At 42.9% G+C, this 23,445-nt stretch overlaps 2 protein-coding genes across 9 annotated transcripts in view; both read left to right on the top strand.

Annotated features, from left to right (window-relative positions):
- Positions 1–11,976, top strand: part of LOC120064301 (guanine nucleotide exchange factor DBS-like) — a 50,362-nt gene extending 38,386 nt beyond the window's left edge. For 2 of the 5 annotated variants that reach the window (XM_039014769.1, XM_039014774.1), the window contains exons 11-33: positions 207–398; positions 1,353–1,544; positions 1,764–1,920; positions 2,135–2,199; positions 2,324–2,397; positions 2,577–2,643; positions 2,750–2,865; positions 2,988–3,057; positions 3,174–3,266; positions 3,375–3,467; positions 3,609–3,734; positions 3,914–4,135; positions 4,282–4,374; positions 4,500–4,578; positions 4,729–4,801; positions 7,079–7,170; positions 7,605–7,691; positions 7,813–7,872; positions 8,476–8,550; positions 9,459–9,568; positions 9,701–9,813; positions 10,296–10,399; positions 10,515–11,976. In XM_039014769.1, coding sequence (XP_038870697.1) covers positions 207–398; positions 1,353–1,544; positions 1,764–1,920; positions 2,135–2,199; positions 2,324–2,397; positions 2,577–2,643; positions 2,750–2,865; positions 2,988–3,057; positions 3,174–3,266; positions 3,375–3,467; positions 3,609–3,734; positions 3,914–4,135; positions 4,282–4,374; positions 4,500–4,578; positions 4,729–4,801; positions 7,079–7,170; positions 7,605–7,691; positions 7,813–7,872; positions 8,476–8,550; positions 9,459–9,568; positions 9,701–9,813; positions 10,296–10,399; positions 10,515–10,594 — 2,433 coding nt within the window. In that variant the 3' untranslated portion in view covers positions 10,595–11,976. The remainder of the gene's footprint in view (positions 1–206; positions 399–1,352; positions 1,545–1,763; positions 1,921–2,134; positions 2,200–2,323; positions 2,398–2,576; positions 2,644–2,749; positions 2,866–2,987; positions 3,058–3,173; positions 3,267–3,374; positions 3,468–3,608; positions 3,735–3,913; positions 4,136–4,281; positions 4,375–4,499; positions 4,579–4,728; positions 4,802–7,078; positions 7,171–7,604; positions 7,692–7,812; positions 7,873–8,475; positions 8,551–9,458; positions 9,569–9,700; positions 9,814–10,295; positions 10,400–10,514) is intronic. The other 3 variants (XM_039014770.1, XM_039014771.1, XM_039014773.1) reach the window with 3 other exon arrangements.
- A 1,357-nt stretch (positions 11,977–13,333) lies between these two features.
- LOC120063793 lies at positions 13,334–22,288 on the top strand. Of its 4 annotated transcripts, none has more exons than XM_039014089.1 (8): positions 13,334–13,628; positions 15,941–16,059; positions 20,231–20,268; positions 20,396–20,472; positions 20,612–20,678; positions 20,819–21,016; positions 21,204–21,275; positions 21,597–22,288. In XM_039014089.1, the coding sequence occupies exons 2-8, from the start codon at positions 15,986–15,988 to the stop codon at positions 21,698–21,700; spliced, it is 630 nt and encodes a 209-aa protein (XP_038870017.1). In that variant the 5' UTR covers positions 13,334–13,628; positions 15,941–15,985; the 3' UTR covers positions 21,701–22,288. The 4 variants fall into 4 exon arrangements, with proteins under 4 accessions (XP_038870017.1, XP_038870020.1, XP_038870021.1 ...); XM_039014091.1 differs by lacking the exon at positions 13,334–13,628 and adding an exon at positions 14,473–14,757; XM_039014092.1 differs by lacking the exon at positions 20,231–20,268.
- Positions 22,289–23,445: the final 1,157 nt, after the last annotated feature.

Here is a 23,445-nt window from a genome sequence, read left to right as displayed (position 1 = left end):
CTCTCTCTCTCTCTCTCTCTCTCTCTCATTTGCTCTCTCTCTCTCTCTCTCATTTTCTCTCTCTCTCTCTCTCTCTCTCTCTCTCTCTCTCTCATTTTCTCTCTCTCTCATTTTCTCTCTCTCTCTCATTTTCTCTCTCTCTCTCATTTTCTCTCTCTCTCTCATTTTCTCTCTCATTTTCTCTCTCTCCCCCTTTCCCTCTGTAGGAGGTACTGGACCGAGCCCAGGCTCTGGCCCGTGAGGGTGACGAGTTGATCCAGAACTCCCACTATGCTGAGGACTCCATCCAGCCCAAATGCATCGAGCTCCGAGCCGTGAACGAGGAAATGAGCACTTACCTGAGAGCAAAGAAAGACCACTTACTCAGAGCTATAGAGCTGCACCACAGCCTGGAGAGGGTGAGAGGGACATAAACACACACACATACACTACCGTTCAAATGTCTTTGTTTTTGAAAGAAAATCTATTTTTTTGGTCCATTAAAATAACATCAAATTGATCAGAAATACAGTGTAGACATTGTTAATGTTGTAAATGACTATTGTAGCTGGAAACGGCTGATTTTTTTATGGAATATCTACATAGGCGTACAGAGGCCCATTATCAGCAACCATCCCTCCTGTGTTCCAATGGCACGTTGTGTTAAAGAAGCAATAAAACTGGCCTTCTTGAGACTAGTTGAGTATCTGGAGCATCAGCATTTGTGGGTTCAATTGCAGGCTCAAAATGGCCAGAAACAAAGAACTTTCTTCTGAAACTCGTCAGTCTATTCTTGTTCTGAGAAATGAAGGCTATTCCATGCGAGAAATTGCCAAGAAACTGAAGATCTCGTACAACACTCTGTATTACTCCCTTCACAGAACAGCACAAACTGGCTCTAACCAGAATAGAAAGAGGAGTGGGAGGCCCCGGTGCACAACTGAGCAAAAGGACAAGTACATTAGAGTGTCTAGTTTGAGAAACAGACTCCTCACAAGTTCTCAACTGGCAGTTTCATTAAATAGTACCCGCAATACACAAGTCTGTGCCATTGGAATACAGGAGTGATGGTTTCTGATAACGGGCCTCTACGCCTATATAGATATTCCATTAAAAATCAGCCGTTTCCAGCTGCTACTCACATTAACAATGTCTACACTGTGTTTCTGATCAATTTTATGTTATTTTAATGGACAGAAAATGTGTTATTCTTTCAAAAACAAGGAAATTTCTAAGTGACCCCAAACTTTTGAACAGTAGTGTGTATATATATACACACAAAGTCAAAAAAAGTCAATCAAATGCATGTAGAAACACACACACACAACCCCATATACCCCTAAAAACACACACTCAACCCCCCTCTCTACCAGGCTTCTAAGTGGTGTGATGATGGCATCTACCTGCTGGCCTCTCAGCCCGTGGACAGGTGTCAGTCACATGACGGGGCGGAGTCAGCGCTGCAGGAGATTGAGCGTTACCTGGATACGGCGGGACAGAACAAACTGACTGATCCTAGTGCCATCTGCAGGGACTACGAGACAGTGCTCAACCAGGAGTTCAGGGTAAGAGAATCCAATTCTATGACTCGGACATGCACTCAGACCTGGATTGATGTCATTAAAATGTCATCATAATGTGATCAATTAAATGTAAAGAAAAGATGACACAGCAAACGAACAGCTATCAAAAACTGAGTGTCCCAGGGTGTAATTCTGCTCCCTGCTCCTCTTCCTCTTCTCCTTCTCTCCTCCTCTCTCATCCTTTTGCCTCTCCTCCCTCAGGACCAAGTGGAGAAGGTGTTCCAGAAGCAGGTTTCCATGCAGGAGATGTTTGACAAGAGGAGGGTCAGTCTGAAGAAGCTGGCAGCCAAACACACCAGGCCAGTCCAGCCTGTGGCCCCAAGGCCTGAAGCCATCAAGTCCCCACTGTCCTCGCCAGGTGAGTCCTTATATACCACCTGTCCTGAAGTACTACCAGTCCTTATGTACCATTATGTCCTTGTATACACATCATCAGCACCCTGTCATCACACATACAGTCCTGACATAGGGCTAATGTTCTTTTAACTAGATCGGCCAATGTATATTTAAATATGTGTATAGTGTTAATATCCCACCTCACCTCCTCCACTCTCTCATTCTCTCCCCCATAGCAAAGAGAGTGCTGGAGAAGAGCTGCTCAGAGGGAGACTCTGTGAACAGGGTCAGCTGTAGAAAAGTAAGTGGAGGTCCCTCTTGTGTTTTACTGTGGGGTAGAAATGATCATACCTGCAGTATGCATGTCAAATGAGACACTAGCTCCAGTAGTTTCAGCAGACACTCATCCTGTGGTGTGTTCTCAGGTGGAGGGCCAGCTACAGAGCAACAGAAGTGCCTCTATGTCAGAGGAGGACGAGAACCTGGCCATCCTCAGAAAGTAAGTTTGGTTGTTTTGTCCGATGTTATGTCTGACTACATATCTATGAGTCTGTGGTGTTTCTCTGACTTTTGTGTGTAGTGTTTCACCCATAGAAATAATAACGATTATCATCTGGTGTCTGTATCATGTAAGCCTGAACTGTCTACATTATGTCTGACTGTGCTCTCTCTATGGAGACATGTAATGAATGAGCTGCTGGAGACAGAGAGGGCATACGTGGAGGAACTGCTCTGTGTTCTACAGGTGTGTATCTCTCTATCCCTCTCCCCTGGACCATCTGAAACCTCTTCGTCCTCCTCTCACACGTGCGTATCGGTCTTAACTGTGTTCGTCCTATTGGGTGTTTCAGGGCTATGCCTCAGAGATGGACAACCCAGCCATGGCCAGTCTCATGCCCATTCCTCTGCAAAACAAGAAAGATGTGCTGTTTGGCAACATGCCAGAGATCTACCACTTCCACAAGAGGTAAAGTAGCACCCCCTAGCGGTTATTAATGGTGCTTACACAGTGATAGGACTACCCAGGCATTGTACTGAATAATTGATCATATCTTTATCTCTGCATCACTCTTCCTTGTGATCTTCCAGGACCTTTCTGAGGGAGTTGGAAGAGTACGAAGACTGCCCGGAACTTGTGGGTCGGTGTTTTCTGGAGAGGGTGAGTGTTTGGAGATTGAACTAGAATATGTTGTGTTTAAATCACTACTATGATTGTAGTGAAGTGTTTGTGATGCAGGGTATTTCTCTCTTTTCTTTATTCTCTCTCTCTCATAGATGACAGACCTGCAGATCTATGAGAAGTATTGTCAGAATAAACCTCGCTCTGAGAGCTTGTGGAGACAGTGCTCCGACTGCTCCTTCTTCCAGGTACACACCATATACACACCTCCTCTAAGGTAAACACACCCAACAGCTTCAGGCTTAAGTGGTTGTTATCCCCTATTAATGTATTCTCCCTGTTCTGGTCTGTAACAGGAGTGTCAGAAGAAGCTGGAACATAAACTGGGCTTGGACTCCTATCTCCTGAAACCTGTCCAGAGGATCACCAAATACCAGCTCCTGTTGAAGGTAGGACCAGTACTTGTCCTTCTATACGTTGTTTCATGATTCACAAGAGCATTCTGGTCCACTGGTCCATGTCTTATTGCTGTCTGGTCCATGTCTTATTGCTGATCAACATAACTCAATATGTGCATGTGTGTGTTGTAGGAGCTGCTGAAGTACAGTAAGGGCTGTGAGGGGTCAGAAGACCTGCAGGAGGCGCTCACCTCCATCCTGGGCATCCTGAAGGCTGTCAACGACTCCATGCACCTCATCGCTATCACTGGATACGATGTGAGTTTATCATCGATCAACTTTACATTCTCTGAAATATACAGCATATTCATTTCATGGCGTCAACATCACATTATTTTAGCGATTGTGTCAACATGTCAAAATTACATAAGACTGCAGCACCATAGCTTCTGATGAGACATGAACTTTCTCCTGACCTGTGACCCTTCTTCTGATAGGGTAACATGGGCGACCTGGGACGGCTGCTGATGCAGGGGTCATTCAGTGTGTGGACAGAACACAAGAAAGGTCACGCCAAGGTCAAGGACCTGGCCCGCTTCAAGCCCATGCAGAGACACCTGTTCCTGCATGAGAAGGCCCTGCTCTTCTGTAAGAGACGGGAGGAGAACGGGGAGGGCTACGAGAAAGCCCCCTCCTACAGCTTCAAACAGTCCCTCAACGTGAGTCTGTCTGTCCATAAGTCTGCCTACCTGCCCGCCCGTGTGTCTGTTTGTCGGTAGTAGGTCTAACAGTGTTTGATATTACAAGTGAGTTAAAATTGAGCTTTTAGAAGGTAACATTTTCCAAAATGTATGCCCTCTATCAGATGAGTGCTGTGGGCATCACTGAGAACGCCAAAGGTGACAACAAGAAGTTTGAGGTCTGGTGCAACTCACGGGAGGAGGTGTACATCGTTCAGGTGAGTGGTTTTGCCCAAACAACAGTTACAGACATGTCTCCAAGTTTATTTTACAATGATACAGAAATCATATCAGACTCTGTTTAGATAAAACAAAACTGAGGGGTTTCATCATTGTATTTCAGGCCCCAACGTCTGAGGTAAAAACAACGTGGGTGAAGGAGATCCGGAAGGTTCTGACAACGCAGCTGGAGGCCTACAGAGGTAGGCAGGGTGTCTGTCTGTGGCAGACCTGGTGTCAAATAGTATTAGTTTTATTTCTAATACTTTGAGTGTATTGTAATTACATTGATTATTACATTCACTGGTCATGATGTAGTGGGACTGTAGTTGATCTCCCTGCGTGTCTTCTAGAAGCCAGTCAACAGAGGCCGTCAGACGGAATGTTCCAGTTCCCCCCTGGTGCTGGAGCACCTGTTAGCCTCAGGTCAGTCATCTGACCCATACTGACCTATTAGAGAGTCAGAGCCTCTCATTCACAAATGAGAAGTAATCAAAGACCCCCCTCGAATGTTATGCACTGTATATTACATGGAATAATGGGGTCTGTTTAGGGGGATGTAAGAGAAGGTTCCGACAGAAATGTATCATGTAGAACAGATATGATTGTCTGTCTGATAGAATATGGAATCGTGTCCGCTCAATTCATTCTGTTTCTATCGGCAATGTTCAGAAACCTGAATACAACATGTTGTCTTACCGAAGTCAAATCAAATTTTGATTTGTCACATGCACCAAATAAAACAGGTGTAGACCTTACCGTGAAATGCTTACTAACAATCACATAACCAACAAGAAATATCACATGCAGTTCAAGAAATAGACTTAAGAAAATAATTACTAAATAACTAAAGTGAAATTAAAAAAAAAAAAAAAGTATATTTGTGTGTGTGTGTATATATATATATATATATATATATATATATATATATATATATGTATATGTATATATATACACACACACAAATATACTTTTTTATACTTTTTTATTTTTAATTTCACTTTAGTTTTTTAGTAAATATTTTCTTAAGTCTATTTCTTGAACTGCATTGTTGACTTCGGTAAGACAACATGTTGTATTCAGGTTTCTGAACATTGCCGATAGAAACAGAATGAATTGAGCGGACACGGGAAGCTTGTGGAAAATATATATATATATATATATATATATATATATAGTTGAAGTTGAAGTTGGAAGTTTACATACACCTTAGCCAAATACATTTAAACTCCGTTTTTCACAATTCCTGACATTTAATCCTTGTAAAAATTCCCTGTCTTAGGTCAGTTAGGATCACCACTTTATTTGAAGAATGTGAAATGTCAGAATAATAGAGACAGTGATTTATTTCAGCTTTTATTTCTTTCATCACATTCCCAGTGGGTCAGAAGTTTACATACACTCAATTAGTATTTGGTAGCATTGCCTTTAAATTGTTTAACTTGAGTCAAACGTTTCGGGTAGCCTTCCACAAGCTTCCCACAATAAGTTGGGTGAATTTTGGCTCATTCATCCTGACTGTTGCGTAATCGTACTGAAGGTAGTTAAGGAGTTAAGCGCAGGAGAGCAGAGATGTCAATGTAGCGTCTTTAATAGGCAAGTCCCAAAACGGTACAGGTACAATGTCCATAAACGCCCAAGACATGGGAACACACAGTTACTCACGGAAGGAGAAAATGCTCCTTACTATACCTAACACACGGAACACGTGAAATAACTGAGGAAAAAAACCTCAACGAGCAACATGAAAATAATCCCGCACAAACCTAAGCGGGCGAAACGGGTAAATATACACACAGAAATTAAAGCAAATAAAAACCAGGTATGAATGAACCAAACGGAAAAGGAAAAATGGATCGGTGATGGCTAGTAGGCCGGCAACGCCGACCGCCGAGCACCGCCCGAACAAGGAGAGGAACCACCTTCGGTGGAAGTCGTGACACTGACAGAGCTGGTGTAACTGAGTCAGTTTTGTAGGCCTCCTTGCTCGCAGGAGGAATGGGCCAAAATTCACCCAACTTATTGTGAGAAGCTTGTGGAAGGCTACCCGAAACGTTTGACTCAAGTTAAACAATTTAAAGGCAATGCTACCAAATACTAAGTGAGTGTTTGTAAACTTCTGACCCACTGGGAATGTGATGAAAGAAATAAAAGATGAAATAAAATATTCTCTCTACTATTATTCTGACATTTCACATTCTTAAAATAAAGTGGTGATCCTAACTGACCTAAGACAGGGAATTTTTACTAGGATTAAATGTCAGGAATTGTGAAAAACTGAGTTTAAATGTATTTGGCTAAGGTGTATGTAAACTTCCAACTTCAACTGTATGTGTGTGTGTGTATGTGTATATATATTTATTTGTGTGTGTATGTATGTATGTATGTATGTATGTATGTAATGTATGTATGTATGTATGTATGTATGTATGTATGTATGTATGTATGTATGTATGTATATATATATATGTGTGTGTGTATGTATGTATGTATGTATATAATGAAAAAGTAACACAAGAAAATTACAATAACAAGGCTGTATACAGGGGGTACCGGTACCGAGTCAATGTGCGGGGGTACACGTTAGTCGAGGTAATTTGTAAAGTGATTATGCATAGATAATAAACAGAAAGTAGCAGCAGTGTAAAAATGTGTTGCAGTGTGAGTTTCTGACAGACCTGTTTCATCCTCCTGTCTCCTCAGTCCATTTAGAAGAGGGGAGAGGAGCATGAAGGAGAAGAAGGGAGAACCCAGCAGCCCTGACGCTAACTCCTGCTCCTTCCCAAAGACCAAAGGTGAGCAGAGAGTGAGAGAGGGGAGGAGGATACTGCCTTATAACATAAAGACCGCTCAGACACCACCACCTTTCAACTGGGTCCAATGCTAAATTCAAAGCTATTCTTTACTCTCAACTGTATTTAATAGTTATCACTTTCCTAAAGCTTTTCTAAACAACACTGAACTATACTATGTTCTGACTTTTACTCTTAACTGTTGCTTTTCTCTCTGTGATGAGATGACTAATCTTTCTCCTCTCTTCCCTCCGTTTGCCTATGTCGTCACTTCTCTTTCTGTCTCTCTATTTCTCATGTCTTTCTCTCATCACTGCACTTTCCTTCTCTCCATCCCTTCCTTCTTTTATGCCTCACACACCTCTCCCTGTCGCTCTCCTTTTTTTCATCCCACTCGCCTCTCCCTCCTTCCTTCTCCTCTCCTTCTCCTGGCCCAGTAGAAGCAGCGACCAGTCCTACCTCAGACAGAGCAGCTGTGGCTAAAAAGCGTTTTACCTTGCAGGGCTTCAGCAACTTCAACAAAGGTAACAGCCCTAGCTGGTCACCAGGGGTTGCCATAGTAATCATATACATTGTTACTATATGTCAGTACTGTAGCCTTCTACTACTACGACAGGATAAAACATGGCATGCTTCCTTCCACAGACCTCTCGCCTCCTGACAATAAAAGCTTAACTTTACCCAGGATTCCCTTCTCTCCATCAGGTACCTGAAAATTTAGCTAAAGTGACCATAGTTTAGAATCTAGAGAGGTAATTTTGTCCCATAGCTTAAGTCAGTGTTTCCCAACTCCAGTCCTTGGGTACCCCTACAGTACAGATTTTTATCGGAGCCCCAGAGCAAAGCTGATTCAACTTGTCAACTAATCATCAAGCCCTTGACGAGTTGAATGAGGTGTGTTTGTCCAGGGCTACAACGAAAATGTGTACCGTTGGGGATACTTGAGGACCAGAGTTGGGAAACGCTTGCTAAAGTGACGACCAATTAGAGTTGTACTGTAGCTGATAGTGAATAGACCGCTTCAGGGACCCTGTATGTGTTTTTAACCCCTGTAGTCTGTCTGAGTAGTGTGTGCTGTAGGATGACAATGTTCGTACAGAGAACAACATACAGTTAGAACATACAGTTTGTTGTGCTCCGTTCAATGTTCTCTACTCTCTTCATTCTTTGTCTGTGCTTACATTAACTTCCACTTCCAAGATATGTTACTACTAATATTTGTCTTATTTGAGGGTTTTGCTGCTCCTCTTCACTCTTTTCCTCCTCCTCTCTTTTGCTCTTTTATTCCTGTCTTCCTGTGATGCCTAGGATCTCCCACAAGCCCTGACCATAAAACCAAACGTCATGAGATAAAGAGTGATCCTACTCCGTTCGGCTTTAAAGGTACGTCTTCCCATAATGACCCTAGTCACTGTATCTGTGGTCGACCACGGTCGCTGCATTCGATCATTTCATCCGTGGTTGGTCAGGGTGTATTGATTTACAGACAGCGGTTTCTCGTCTGAGGGGAGAAATGTGGTTCATCACAGAATGTATAATACGCTGTGTTGACTGACAGGCAACCGGAGTCACAGTTACCATGGTCGGTCATTCATTGTGGTTGAGCACGTTTGCCTGCGGTCAATCTCTTTGACCATGTTTCAATAGGGTCGTAATGTATCTTTCTCTCAGACCCAGGCCCTCATGCTCACCTCCACCTGGGCAGAGTCAGGTGGTTCAGCACCTCGAGTCTCTTACAGGCCAAGAGGAGAGGTACCGTACAGCACTCAACTGGTCTGGTTTAGACTGGATTAAGATGTGTGGTGATCACAAAATGGCTGCCGAATTTCACTGAGAGATTTTCCCCTCTCACTCCCTGCACACTGTGTTCCCTTGCCTGAGTGTGTGGATACACATGACCACCTAAATGCTTATGTTGATATATTTATCAAAAAAACGTCACGCTCCTTATTGCTGAGTAGTGTTGTGGTTCTGAATGGTCCACAAGATTACTGTAGTTTCACTCCATTCGACTTGGTCCTGTTCCTTCTGATTGCGGTCCACCCTGTCACTGACCGTGTCTGGTCTAACAGAGGTTGCTGAAATGCCTACTCTCAATGTCTCCCGGTCCCCCGTGTGTGTGTGTGTGTGTGTGTGTGTGTGTGTGTGTGTGTGTGTGTGTGTGTGTGTGTGTGTGTGTGTGTGTGTGTGTGTGTGTGTGTGTGTGTGTGTGTGTGTGTACGACTGAGCGAGTGTGTGTTTCAGGCTACACAAGACACCAAATTCGCATGTACCCTTTCTCCCTCCTCTAGGATGGACCAAGGGCTCTCTCTCATTGGACGCCAATGAGGAGAATGATGGCTACTCTAGCCCTGAAGAGCCCCTGAACTCAGACCCAGAGGACGAGGAGGGAAAGAAACTAGTGAGTGTGCGTGCGTGCGTGAGGATACTCATCCACTCCAAGCTGGGATGTGACTCCACGTAGAAACAGTTTTTTTAAATTATTGTTTACAATCATACATACAATCTAACACCATATCTTGACTGTGCACAGTGTGCAGGGAAGTACACAGTGGTGTCTGACTATGAGAAGGGAGAAGGCCAGGACCTGTCAGTCAAGAGTGGTGAAACGGTGCAGCTGATCAAGGAGGGAGATGACGGACAGTGGTGAGAATATTACCGTGACACCCTTACACTTGATTGGTTTCACACATTAACAGTCAGAACCTATTCCAACACAGTCATATTCTATAGGGAAAACCATAGTGCAGGTCTCTCCAACCCTGTTCTTGGAGAGCTACCATCCCCTAGGTTTTTGCCCCCAACCCCAGTTGTAACTAACATGATTCATGTTATCAACCAGCTAATTATTAGAATCAGGTGTGCTAGGTTAGTCGGAGTGAAAACCTACAGGACTGTAGCTCTCCAGGAACAAGGTTGGCGAGACCTGCCATAGTGAAACGTAACACAACATTTTGAAACAGGAAACGAAAATAAGCTATTCTTATCAGACAATTTTGGGTAGCCCGTCCCTGTTGCAGTCCCTTTTTTTCTGTGCCTTATGAATATGACCCAGTATTCAAATCTGAGCAGTGTTGAGTTGGCGAGGTGGTGGTCAAGGGGTTGTGTGTGTTTCTGTGTTGGTGCAGGTTTGTAAAGAACTTGAAGACCAAGCAGGAGGGCTGGGTGGCTGCAGCCAACATTCTCACCCTGATTGGAGAGTCCAAGTCCTGCCAGTCTCTCACCAGCTCAGGTAAAACCCCCTCTCCATGTAGAGACACACACTCCATGTAGAGATGTGTGTATGTGTGTGTGTGTCTCTCCTTAACCATCTCCTCCAACCTCTGGTCTCCCTGTGTATATTCCAGAAGGCAGTGGCTCAGGGAACCTCAGCACTTCATCCAGCTGCTGTGAGACTTACACCAGCTTCTCTGACATCAAGCCCTGAACCCTCCACCCTTCCCTGGCCCCATCAGGCCACCCCAGACCCTTTGTCTCCAGACCCCAACCCAACAGCACCAGCTGGTGGCTCCCCCAGCAAGACAGCACTTTCTCCCCCCCACCCTAAACACAACTTCACCCATCTTACCCAGAGGTATTAGGATACTGGTCAGCAACTTCAAGAAGATGCCAACAATAGACTTCATCAAATATCATTGACTAGAGAATGGGCTCCAGCGCCCTTGTGTAGTTGAAGAGACACAGTGTAGTGTAGGTGGGCAGCAGCTACCCATAGACACTAATCTTAGGTCAGTTTGGCACTTTTGCATTTATCCTTCATAAAATTGTCAAGGTTAGGATTGGGGGTTGGGTGAGCTGATCCTAGACCTAACCCTCAGCTATGCAAGCAGACCTCGGGCGGCCAGTATTAGTAGCACTACAACAGACAAAATGCTATGGACAAGATGGAACCTGACATAACCCATAGAAATATAATACCATTTTGTTATGAATTCTAATTCTAAGATTAACCTGATCAGGTGTCACTGATATAGCGACCAAATCTGCCATAGAGTGGTGGACATGGATCGGGTTGAGCCCTTTTTGTTGTACTGTAAGTCTATAAGTAAGTTACTGTAAGTTACAATGCTGTTGGTCTGCATCATGGTCCCCTTGATTGTCTACAAATAGACAAGACTGTATTTTTTTTTAAATATAAAGTTATTGTAAATAAGAAAGATTATGATTAAAAAGTATACCATGTGTAGCTTTTCAGATTGTTGCTCTGTAAGTTCTACCAGTCACCTCAACTGGTGACCATATAAGTAACCAATATGACCTTTGGTAGGCCTGTGACTATCTTATTGCCTCTTGGAGAGTGAGGAGTTACTGTTTATTTGAAAACAGAGGGAAGGGCATGACTCTTGTTATGTACTGTGATAAAGATGTTATTCTATGTCTGTCTATCTCTATAATGTAATCTCTCTCTCTAGTCTTTCTCTCTCCCTCCTTCTTGTTCTCATAGCCTACCCTGTCCTGCAACATTAGTTTTGTATATGGTTCAGACAGAGCAGTCACAGTATCAGTTTCCTCTGTCCTCGTCAAATGACTTTATTATGAGATCCCCTTTCCATCCATTTCACCAGCTCTCTGTTCAGACATCTATTAAACATGACTTTAGTCATTGCAGGTGTCTTCTCCATGTGTACTGTGAACTTTCCTCGTTTTGTGAATAACAGTGTATAGTCATAACTTATTTATTGTAAAGCAATCATATTTTTTTATGTAGATATTGTTTATTAACTCACTTTTCTTTATGAAATCAGAAATTCTCTATCAGTCAGCAGTTGTGAATCTTTTTTTATATTAAAGGACTTGTGGTACAGGTAATTCTCTCTCTGTGTATTTCCTGTATCGGGTTAGGTAGCCTAATAAAATAATATCTTGTATTGTTTGTAAATGTCATTTCAGACTGCCTATGGGAGAAGCCTGCCTACAGTGGGGTGGCAGGTAGCCTAGTGGTTAGAGCGTTGGGCCAGTAACCGAAAGGTTGCTAGATCAAATCCCCGAGCTGACAAGGTAAACATCTGTCGTTCTGCCCCTGAACAAGGCAGCTAACCCAGTGTTCCTAGGCCGTCATTGTAAATAAGAATTTGTTCTTAATTAAAAGCTCTCAGTTCTTTGCTATAGTGCAGCTAGCCAGCAGATCTAACCTGCTTGCTTACAATTGCACTAGGGTCAGACAGGCTTCCTGTAAAACATGCAGAGCCATCTCTGAAAACATTCCTCAATCAAAGGATAAGAAATGCATTGTACTCTAAATTGTCCCATTATCCCAACTGTTACACCAAGAAGATCTCTGTGTAACAGTCAGTTTATTGAGGCATCTCATGCCTGGACTAGTTTGGGTAACCCTGTCTTAACCTACACAAAGTCTGTCTGACCCTAGTCAAGATCCGCAGCTGTAGCCGAAGGAAGCGGTTGGATCTGCTGGCTAAATTTCAGTCTGCCTATACCCAACTAGCTAGCACTGGTTGTGCACAGACAGTGACATCGACTAGGCCTACCCAAAGCAACAACTTCTATACCTGCACAATCTATAAGATAGATTTAAAAATATGGAAAGCAAAAAGCATACCACGGAAAATCAGAATTTGACCCAAAAAATTCAAAGTAGGGAGCTCAGAATCGTGAAAAACCGGGCAAATGTCAAATCAAATGTATGGAATCATTTTGGAGTAATCGTTAACGCTGACAAACAACTTGTGGATGGATTCGCAGCTTGCAAAAAGTGCAAGCGGGTGTTAGCCTATGACAGTCAAAGAACGGGCACCTCCAGCTTGAAAAAACACATTGGGAGATGCACGGTAAGACGGATATTGATTGACTGCCCAGTCGCCGACTGTAGTGTAGAACAAGGAGCCCAGTACCCTATGAAGGACAAGGATAGTTCACTCGGGTCAGGATGCGATTTGGTTTGGGGTAGCACTCTGTCCTAATGGCGGTTTGCAGTCGGGTCCTGATAGATCCGTTTGTGGAGAATTATGCAAAAATGTACTCTGGCGTGTGGCAGACATAGTGTTTATGTGCATGTGAGAATTAAAATATGTGGGCAATTGTGAAGTGAAATGGTTTATTTTATAGTCACATTGTGCATTTGTAAACTGTCTGCTATGTGGAGTGGTAAAGACTTTCGTCTTTAATCATCGCGCATGCGCAGGTAAATAGTCTAGATCCCAGACTGCTAGCGAGATACAGTACGTTCAGGCGAAGTAGCGCAAAATATCATTCCATTAGCTAATTACAGAGTGAGAGGCTGTAGTTGTGAGATATGGAAAGTAGAAGCAGAGACCGTAAAAAAAGTCACACCTGGAAATATTTCAATGAAATTTCGTCCGAAAGTGTGACATGTAAGCTGTGTGCGGCTGTTCTGAAGCGGACGAGTGGGAGCACAACATCCATGTTAAACCATTTAGAAAGGATCCATCATCTGTCGTTAAGACATATCAAAACACAGCGAGAGTTGATGGCTGCCGTTAGAGGTAAGACTCCTGTAAGTGTTTTATTTAACTCTTAGCCGACTACCAAAGCAAATTCGTGTAAAAGTGTGATATCTGGACGGGTCCCCCCTCGGCAAGTTTCTCGGCTAGCTCAGCTTGTCCCATATGCATTTTTCACGAGGTTGCCATTTCAACGTGTGCCTCACATTTGTTTTAACCCCAAATGCAGTTAATACAGTAAATTGTCTATATTTTGTCAGAGCAGAGGATCGCTGACAGCTCTTTTGGCGAGGAACCAGGCTACTCTGCTGGTCTGGTCAGTTGTAAGATTCTCTGGTTTGGTTGTCCATTGGTTCCATTCATTCACAAAATGTCAACACCAACTTCACGCAGCGTTGGTTCAGCTGTGTAGCACAGCTTCGGCAGAATAGAAGCTTCTCAGGCTAAATGTAAACACTGCGACCGGAATATCAGATGTAAAGGACGTTGCACCAGTGGTATGAAAAGGCATTTAGTCTCGGCATCAGGTAAACTTGACCTCCGAAACGGCTCTATTTAAAGAAATAATTCGAGCCTCCACAGACAAAAGCAATGGAGCTATAGATGTTGAAGCGTCAGAGACAGGTATTAAAACGAGTGAGAACAAAATACAAACTTCATGACGTTGCTACATTTGAGTGACAATCAATAAAGAACCGAGTTAGGCTACATATATTCATGACGAATCAACCGATTGAATTTAGCTAAACGGATTCGTGGATTTCCGTTTATTATGCTAACCGGAAAATGCTGTTTTGGTTAGCAGTTATGTACATTTTGATTTAAATGCCTGGTCTCAAATAGCCGCCTGTCCCTTTTTAATAGCCAGGCATCGGCACACATTTCAGCAAATAAACGCCCCATCTAAATGAATTGTTTACGAGGTTACCATGTCATGTGATGTGATATACTTAAAAAAAAAAATCTGTCATGTTGCTTGCCATGGCGCCACCAAGAAGAAAATACGACATCAAATTCAAGCTAGCAGTGATTAAATTCACAGAGCAAAATTCGGGCGAGGCAACTGCCAGGCATTTTGGAATTGATCCAAAACGAGTGAGAGAATGGCGAAGTCAAAAAGTCGAACTTCAACGTTTGTCTGAGGTGGATCAGAAGAGGGCGAGACTGCAAGGTGGGGGTAGGAAAAAGGTTAGCGAGTAGCTGGAGGCTAGTCTGTGCAAGTCTGGGGCGTATTCATTACGCCAATTCTGCTGCAAATCGTTGCTTAAACAGAAGCAAACGGAACGAAACTGGGCGGGACCTGCCGGAATTTGTCCAATAGAAACTCGTTTTAGTTCCAACAAAGGTTCTGTTTAGCAACTGCTGGACTAATGATTACACCCCTGATCTGAGACGGATTCATGTTTATACTGGTCACAACAGTGTGGTAGTCTTTAAAAATATATATTTTTCAAAATGTGTACATTAAGGAAATAGACACTTGGCTTCAATAGAAGCCAGTCTAATAAGCGCCGGTTGTGTTGCTTTATCGTTTGATGTTCTGGGGTGCATTCATTAGTCGCAGACCATTGCAAAACGTTTCGCAACGAAACCCGTTCAGCGTTAACTCCAGGAAGCAAACGTAAGGAAACGTGAAGTGACCTACCTTAAATAGTTTTTCCTTTCAAAGTGTTTTCCTTTTGAAATAAATGGTTTTCGTTGCGAAACGTAACAGGCCAACACGCCTTTGATGAAACCGTGCGATGAAATAAAACGTTTTTATTAGCAGTATTATCAAACTTGTAGTTTGCTCATTTGGCTAGTCCAGCATAGATCTGAAGGAAAAGGCTTTGACTGTAGAGAGAGCATAGAGCATAAATAGGAAGAGACGCGCTAAAAGTAGCACGGTTTGGAAGTATTTCACCAGAAATACATGTACATGTCTGCTATGCAAAGCTGTACTCAAATACAACAACGGCAGCACTGACAGCATGTTAAACCACATCAAATACAAGCACCCAGACATCATAGTGCCAGCTCTAGATGGTAAATCAGAAACGACCACCAGGGTAAAGTAGAGAGCTGTTATTATTATCCACTACATGTTATTTTGTCCATCGAATATTAATACTGTTAATGACAGTCTATAAAACTACCCAACAAATGGACTACTACAGGGACAACATATCAAATGTAAAGATTAAATTTAAAAAAACAAAATGGCAGCTCCACCACTTGTTTTGGTATACATCTGGTGGAGGAAATATTATGTCCTGCATAAATTCACAAGGTTAATGGAAATTGAAAATCTTATTGAAATGTGACATATCATGTATTTTTTTAATGGTTTTGTGGTATGAATTGTTTTTCTTCAGACATTAAAGTTAAAAAGAGAAGCTGCAATAAAGGCAGAGAAGACCATGTCTAAGAGCACATACGAAGAAGAGGGAGATGAGGAGGAGGATGAGCATCTCCCCAAGACTGGGATGTCAAAGTGGGTATCATGTATATTGGAAGATAACATTGGTAACACTTTTATATAGGCCCACTGTAGGGCTGGGCAATATGACGATATATCTTGTGTGACGATAGAAAAACATCTATCGTTTTATATTATGCTCTATCGTTTATTTCGTTGTCGCAAATCACACTCTTTACGGCAATATTTTTTTGTCAATTGGGTGATGCTTTGGGCTGTGTGGAAGGAAATTTGCAACACAAACAAACATGCAGGAGAAAAGTCTGACACGGACCAGAAAACCGTCCTCTGCAAAATATGCCGCAGGCCGGTCCCGACAGCAGGCTCAAACACCACTAACCTCTTTTACCACCTAGGCAAGAATCATGTGAAACAGTACGGAGAGAGTCTACGGATGAGACCCAAAAAAGTACAGTCGAGTGCTCAAAACAAACCTCCGACTCAGACGTTGCAAGAGGCTTTTGCCTGCGGCACACCATATGGCAAAGAATCACAAAGATGGAAGGAGATAACAGCTGCCGTTACAACTTACGTCTGCAAAGACATGGCCCCAATTTACACGGTCGAGAAACGGGGGTTTCGTGAGTTGGTGCTAACACTCGACCCAAGGTACCAAATGCAAATTGATATGTGACACGTATTAATGCCAAAATAACATGCAAAACAGGCAAGCCCCCCCCCCCAAATTGTATTTATTTATTTATATTACTGTTGAAGTCGGAAGTTTACATACACTTAGGTTGGTGTCATTAATACTCGTTTTTCAACCACTCCACAAATTTCTTGTTAACAAGCTATAGTTTTGGCAAGTCGGTTAGGACATCTGCTTTGTGCATGACACATGTAATTTTTCCAACAATTATTTACAGACAGATTCTTTCACTTATAATTCACTGTATCACAATTCCAGTGGGTCAGAAGTTTACATACACTAAGTTGACTGTGCCTTCAAACAGCTTGGAAAATTCCAGAAAATTATGTCATGGCTTTAGAAGCTTCTGATAGGCTAATTAACATAATTTGAGTGAATTGGAGCTGTACCTGTGGATGTATTTCAAAGCCTACCTTCAAACTCAGTGCCTCTTTGCTTGACATCATGGGAAAATCTAAAGAAATCAGTCAAGACCTCAGAAAAAAAATTGTAGACCTCCACAAGTCTGGTTCATCCTTGGGAGCAATTTCCAAATGCCTGACGGTACCACGTTCATCTGTACAAACAATAGCACGCATTTATAAACACCATGAGATCATGCAGCCGTCATACCGCTCAGGAAGGAGACGCGTTCTGTCTCCTAGAGATGAACGTACTTTGGTGCGAAAAGTGCAAATCAATCCCAGAACAACAAAGGAGACTGCTCTTCTCTGTGTCACGGAGGCGCTCCGCACTGCTAAAGCTAACTCTCTCTCCTCTGCTCTCATCCTTCTAGACCTATCGGCTGCCTTTGATACTGTGAACCATCAGATCCTCCTCTCCACCCTCTCCGAGTTGGGCATCTCCGGCGCGGCCCACGCTTGGATTGCGTCCTACCTGACAGGTCGCTCCTACCAGGTGGCGTGGCGAGAATCTGTCTCCTCACCACGTGCTCTCACCACTGGTGTCCCCCAGGGCTCTGTTCTAGGCCCTCTCCTATTCTCGCTATACACCAAGTCACTTGGCTCTGTCATAACCTCACATGGTCTCTCCTATCATTGCTATGCAGACGACACACAATTAATCTTCTCCTTTCCCCCTTCTGATAACCAGGTGGCGAATCGCATCTCTGCATGTCTGGCAGACATATCAGTGTGGATGACGGATCACCACCTCAAGCTGAACCTCGGCAAGACGGAGCTGCTCTTCCTCCCGGGAAGGACTGCCCGTTCCATGATCTCGCCATCACGGTTGACAACTCCATTGTGTCCTCCTCCCAGAGCGCTAAGAACCTTGGCGTGATCCTGGACAACACCCTGTCGTTCTCAACTAACATCAAGGCGGTGGCCCGTTCCTGTAGGTTCATGCTCTACAACATCCGCAGAGTACGACCCTGCCTCACACAGGAAGCGGCGCAGGTCCTAATCCAGGCACTTGTCATCTCCCGTCTGGATTACCTCAACTCGCTGTTGGCTGGGCTCCCTGCCTGTGCCATTAAACCACTACAACTCATCCAGAACGCCGCAGCCCGTCTGGTGTTCAACCTTCCCAAGTTCTCTCACGTCACCCCGCTCCTCCGCTCTCTCCACTGGCTTCCAGTTGAAGCTCGCATCCGCTACAAGACCATGGTGCTTGCTTACGGAGCTGTGAGGGGAACGGCACCTCCGTACCTTCAGGCTCTGATCAGGCCCTACACCCAAACAAGGGCACTGCGTTCATCCACCTCTGGCCTGCTCGCCTCCCTACCTCTGAGGAAGTACAGTTCCCGCTCAGCCCAGTCAAAACTGTTCGCTGCTCTGGCACCCCAATGGTGGAACAAACTCCCTCACGACGCCAGGACAGCGGAGTCAATCACCACCTTCCGGAGACACCTGAAACCCCACCTCTTTAAGGAATACCTAGGATAAAGTAATCCTTCTAACCCCCCCCCCCCCCTTAAAAGATTTAGATGCACTATTGTAAAGTGGCTGTTCCACTGGATATCATAAGGTGAATGCACCAATTTGTAAGTCGCTCTGGATAAGAGCGTCTGCTAAATGACTTAAATGTAAATGTAAAGGACCTTGTGAAGATGCTGGAGGAAACATGTACAAAAGTATCTATATCCACAGTAAAACGAGTCCTATTTTGACATAACCTGAAAGGCCACTCAGCAAGGAAGAAGCCACTGCTCCAAAACCGCCATAAAAAAGCCAGACTCCGTTTTGCAACTGCACATGGGGACAAATATTGTATTTTTTTTGAGAAATTCCTCTAGTCTGATGAAACAAAAATATAACTTTTTGTCCATAATGACCATCGTTATGTTTGGAGGAAAAAGGGGGATGCTTGCAAGCCGAAGAACACCATCCCAACTGTGAAGCACGGGGGTGGCAGCATCATGTTGTGGGGGTGCTTTGCTGCAGGAGGGACTGGTGCACTTTACAAAATAGATGGCATCATGAGGAGGAAAATTATGTGGATATATTGAAGCAACATCTCAAGACATCAGTCAGAAAGTTGAAGCTTGGTCTAAAATGGGTCTTCCAAATGGACAATGACCCCAAGCATACTTCCAAAGTTGTGGCAAAATGGCATAAGGACAACAAAGTCAAGGTATTGGAGTGGCCATCGCAAAGCCCTGACCTCAATCCTATAGAAAATTTGGGTGCGTGCAAGGAGGCCTACAAACCTGACTCAGTTACACCAGCTCTGTCAGCATGGGCCAAAATTTACCCAACTTATTGTGAGAAGCTTGTGGAAGGCTACCCAAAACGTTTGACCCAAGTTAAACAATTTAAAGGCAATGCTACCAAATACTAATTGAGTGTATGTAAACTTCTGACCCACTGGGAATGTGATGAAATAAATAAAAGCTGAAATAAATCATTCTCTCTACTATTATTCTGACATTTCACATTCTTAAAATAAAGTGGTGATCGAAACTGACCTAAGACAGGGAAGTTTTACTAGGATTAAATGTCAGGAATTGTGAAAAACTGAGTTTTAAATGAATTTGGCTAAGGTGTATGTAAACTTCCGACTTCAGCTGTACATTAGGCCTATAACTGCACATTTTAGGCCTATTATTTTGTTTGCAACTTTAGTTTAACCATTTTTAGATTTTATTAATTAATAATTTATTACATACTTGATTGAACATTTGCACAAAGGTTCTAAATAAACAGAGAAATAATAAATATGAGTAACTACCTTTTTATTTGTTGAGTATAATTCAAAATGTAATAAGAAATAGGCCTTTACATGTGGTCATTTTATATCAACTATTAATTGAATTTACAGAATGTGCTATATCGTGATATGTATTGTTATCGGGATATGAAATGACCTATATCGGGATATGAGATTTTGGCCATATCGCCCAGCCCTAGCCCACTGTATTAGACAATCTCAGAGCCCAGAACCAAACTGTGTCTTATGACAGACTATAGGTCATATTTCTTTCATATAAAAGTTAGCTTTTTAAAGTAAAAAATGGCCAAGCCGTTGCAAGACTGTTCTTCAGTGTTCTAATGGTTTGTTAACATTGTATTTCTGTGTTTTAACTTCCCCCAGGCAAGATCCCAATACTTCAGAGGTAGCCATGACAGAAGGTTGTTTTTGTTGTATCAGTTTCAATCCAAGATGTCCTGTATAGTCACTAATGTCAACTTTCAGATGGTCTCATAGGACGAACCCTGTTCTTATGTCACTCACAATATTCCTGTTTTTATGCTGTAGACGGGACTGCAGAGCAGTTTGAGTTTCAGTATGGACTGGAGGGACCAACATTTAAGAATGAGAATGAGAATGGGGAGGTGAGTTGGCACTTAACGCAAATTAGTGATCGAATGAGCAGGTTGTTATTTGCTGTCTCCTACCTCTTTCACTCATGTAGTTAGCTACAGTACCTTTGCTCTTTTCTTCTACTCAAAACCCCTTCTTTTCTCTGTGCAGTGCTCCAAGAGCCATCTGTCCATCATCAAAGTGGAACAACTGGACCCCCTTCTCCCTGACCAAAACAGTACGTTTGTGTGCATGTCTATTATAACAGAAGGAGAATAAAGGACCATCATATTAGGAGGTGTGTTTGGACTGGGATAGGTAAACCTGTCTACATATCCAATGTGCACTTATCAGGAGTCAACTCAATTCTTTCCCCAGACTCCAGCTGTGGTTCTGGGTCACCTGGGGATCCTGGGCCTCCTGGCTCGTCTGGTTTTGGGTCCAGTATGAGTCCAGCTGCACAGTTCTTCAGGAAGTGCCACCAGGCAGGCTGCATACAGTTAATCTTCTCTGAGTTTTCCTCCCGCCTCAACACTATCACTGAGAGGATTTCATCCCAGCAGGCCAGCGAAGAAGGTAAGACAGAATAATACAATAGACTACTATTAAATACATTGGATGGGAACTGTAGTGTTGGCTAACTAAACCGGAGCATGCAATTATGAAGAACTGTACTGTTGTCCATTGTGAAACTGAGCTTGTAATATAATTTTTTTTTTTTAACAATATTTATAAATATTAACAAAATATCCTGTGTCCACAGATTTCAACCTCACCCTGAAAGTGCTGGAGGCCTCTGGGATGCTGCCAGAGATCTTTGCAAAGAGAGACCAAGGTAAAGTATTAAAACATCCACATAAAGTGCAGAATACTCTCTTTGTGGTGTGTGGAATAAAGTCCCCATAAGTTAGTTCCTCATATAGGAATTCTGGTTCGGAAGCACGAGTAACCTTGCCTGACATGAGAAGACCTACGTTAGCTCCCCGAGCTAAAGCTTAAGCTCAGTGGGCTAACACAGTTATGTGGAATGCAGGAGACCCGTCGTGCTCTGATCGGTAACACCCGCATGCATTATGACCTCAGCACTGACCAGTAGGCAGACACAGTGCCCAGATAATTAATTTCACCCTAATGCTGTTTCTATTCCTTTGTTCAGAAATGGAGAAGAGACTGAAGGATCTGCAGAGAGAGACTGAAGCGGTGAGGACTGCCAGGTCTGCCATGAGAGATGCCTGTGTCATGAGCTTCACCCCATCATGACGGATCACTGCTGAAGATAAAAACGGTTTTATAAGACGTTATAATTAGGGCCTGGGGTTTTCCCTGACCGGACTAGGAATGTATAGGACCTGAAGTTTTCCTGGTCTGCTCATGTGGACAGAGTTTTTCCCATCACGTGGACAGGAAAAACCTCACCCCAGTTTTAGTAGAATGTAAATATTTGAAACATTTTATATTTGCCATATTTTTCTACCTTTGTGTTCAAACATTTTAACTCTGATATTTGAAAACAGTTTGTTGTACCCTGGCTACTGAGATGGGTGATATATTATACTTGAAGTGAGTAATAGGCGATATAATCTTGTGACATACATTGGTTCTGGGTTCCAAGGTTATTGGCGTTGTAGTGATGTTAGTAGGTGATCTTTTGTGTCCATCTGTGCTGTATGTACTTTGTGCTTACTAACCCTTCACAGGTTAAATATGTCCTTATACAGTATGTGTGAACCAGTATCTACATTTATCGATGGATGGGTACTACATTTACTGTAAGATAAATTAATTTGGAATACACTGTAATATAGCATACTTGAGGAAAGTTGAACGCATTAAACCTCTTTTGTAAATGAGTCATGTGATGACATTATTTCAGATCTGAAATGTCCTGTAAACAAACTTTTTCTATTACAGTAATATAAAGTAACTGCTCTGCTTATGGGTGACAGTGGAATGGGAGATGTAGGCAGTAAACCTGGGAAGGTATGAGATGGGGACATTTAAACTGAAATCCTAAATGCCATAATTCTTTGTTTATGGATTTTTAAATAGGAATATCAGTTCACTTCCAGAATTGAAATGGTACATTAGTTTGACAGCAATTAGCCTAGTAGCAAATATTGTGGTTGTAGTAGCAGCGTTTTCGAGATATTACTTTGGTTGGCACAACGCCCGCTTGCACCTAAGTGTACTGAAACTAGCACCACACCCAGACTTGTCAGAGCACCCCATACAATAGCAATCAGTCGATATAATCGAGAACTATCATCAAATCAACATTTCATATCGTGGTGTAGATTTACTCTATTGACAATGACACTAACGTGAGATCACATTTCCAGCATGGCCGACAACCGGACCTCCGTTGACCACCAGAGGACGCAAAATGGCAATTAAGAAATAAATGAGCATTGCATTTGCAGCTCATAAATGAATAAAAACAATTAAAACGTAGTTTTAAAAGTTAAGTTACCTCTGAACGAGCTCCGGCAACTCGTGTTCAGCTGGCTAGCTTGACTGACATTGCTGGCCCGCGGGCGCATTCCAGCTGGATTTAATTGTCTGCCTCTTAATTTATGGGTGTACTACAATGCTTGGATAGTTAACATAACAGATTAGCATAATCGGTTCAGATGATTTATTGGCCTCTACTTTTATTTTTTACAAATCCAAAATCACTATTGGCAGGCTGACCAACGGTTCCTGACCAGGGTAAAGACAGTTTCAGGTTGGATATTCGCCTGTAGTTTTCCTTACGTCCACCAACAGCAGTTAGGGACCGTCCACATAGTCACAAATCAAATTTCTCAAATTTCAATAGCTCTTTAACCATTACTCCTAACACTTTCAAAATTGGTTGTAGCTAACCCGATGGCATAGACACACATTGCACACCCTTTAGTTTGTCCATTTTCATCTCACATGGTTTTACATGCATTTTTCCAAATGTAAAATTTCAATAGCTCCTTGGTCATGTGACCTAGTGACTTCAAACAAGGTTCAGAATC

This window comes from Salvelinus namaycush, chromosome 19, assembly GCF_016432855.1.
Source record: "Salvelinus namaycush isolate Seneca chromosome 19, SaNama_1.0, whole genome shotgun sequence".
Taxonomy (NCBI): domain Eukaryota; kingdom Metazoa; phylum Chordata; class Actinopteri; order Salmoniformes; family Salmonidae; genus Salvelinus; species Salvelinus namaycush.
Note: the sequence above shows the minus strand (reverse complement) of the source record. Positions and strands in the feature narration are given on the sequence as shown.

Bases quoted from the DNA above. Each gene is read 5' to 3' on its own strand.
- LOC120063793 (XM_039014089.1), top strand. From the start codon at position 15,986: ATGTCTAAGAGCACATACGAAGAAGAGGGAGATGAGGAGGAGGATGAG. The intron at 20,679-20,818 runs GTACGTTTGTGT...TTCTTTCCCCAG, and splicing joins CCTTCTCCCTGACCAAAACA to ACTCCAGCTGTGGTTCTGGG. The intron at 21,017-21,203 runs GTAAGACAGAAT...CTGTGTCCACAG, and splicing joins CCAGCAGGCCAGCGAAGAAG to ATTTCAACCTCACCCTGAAA.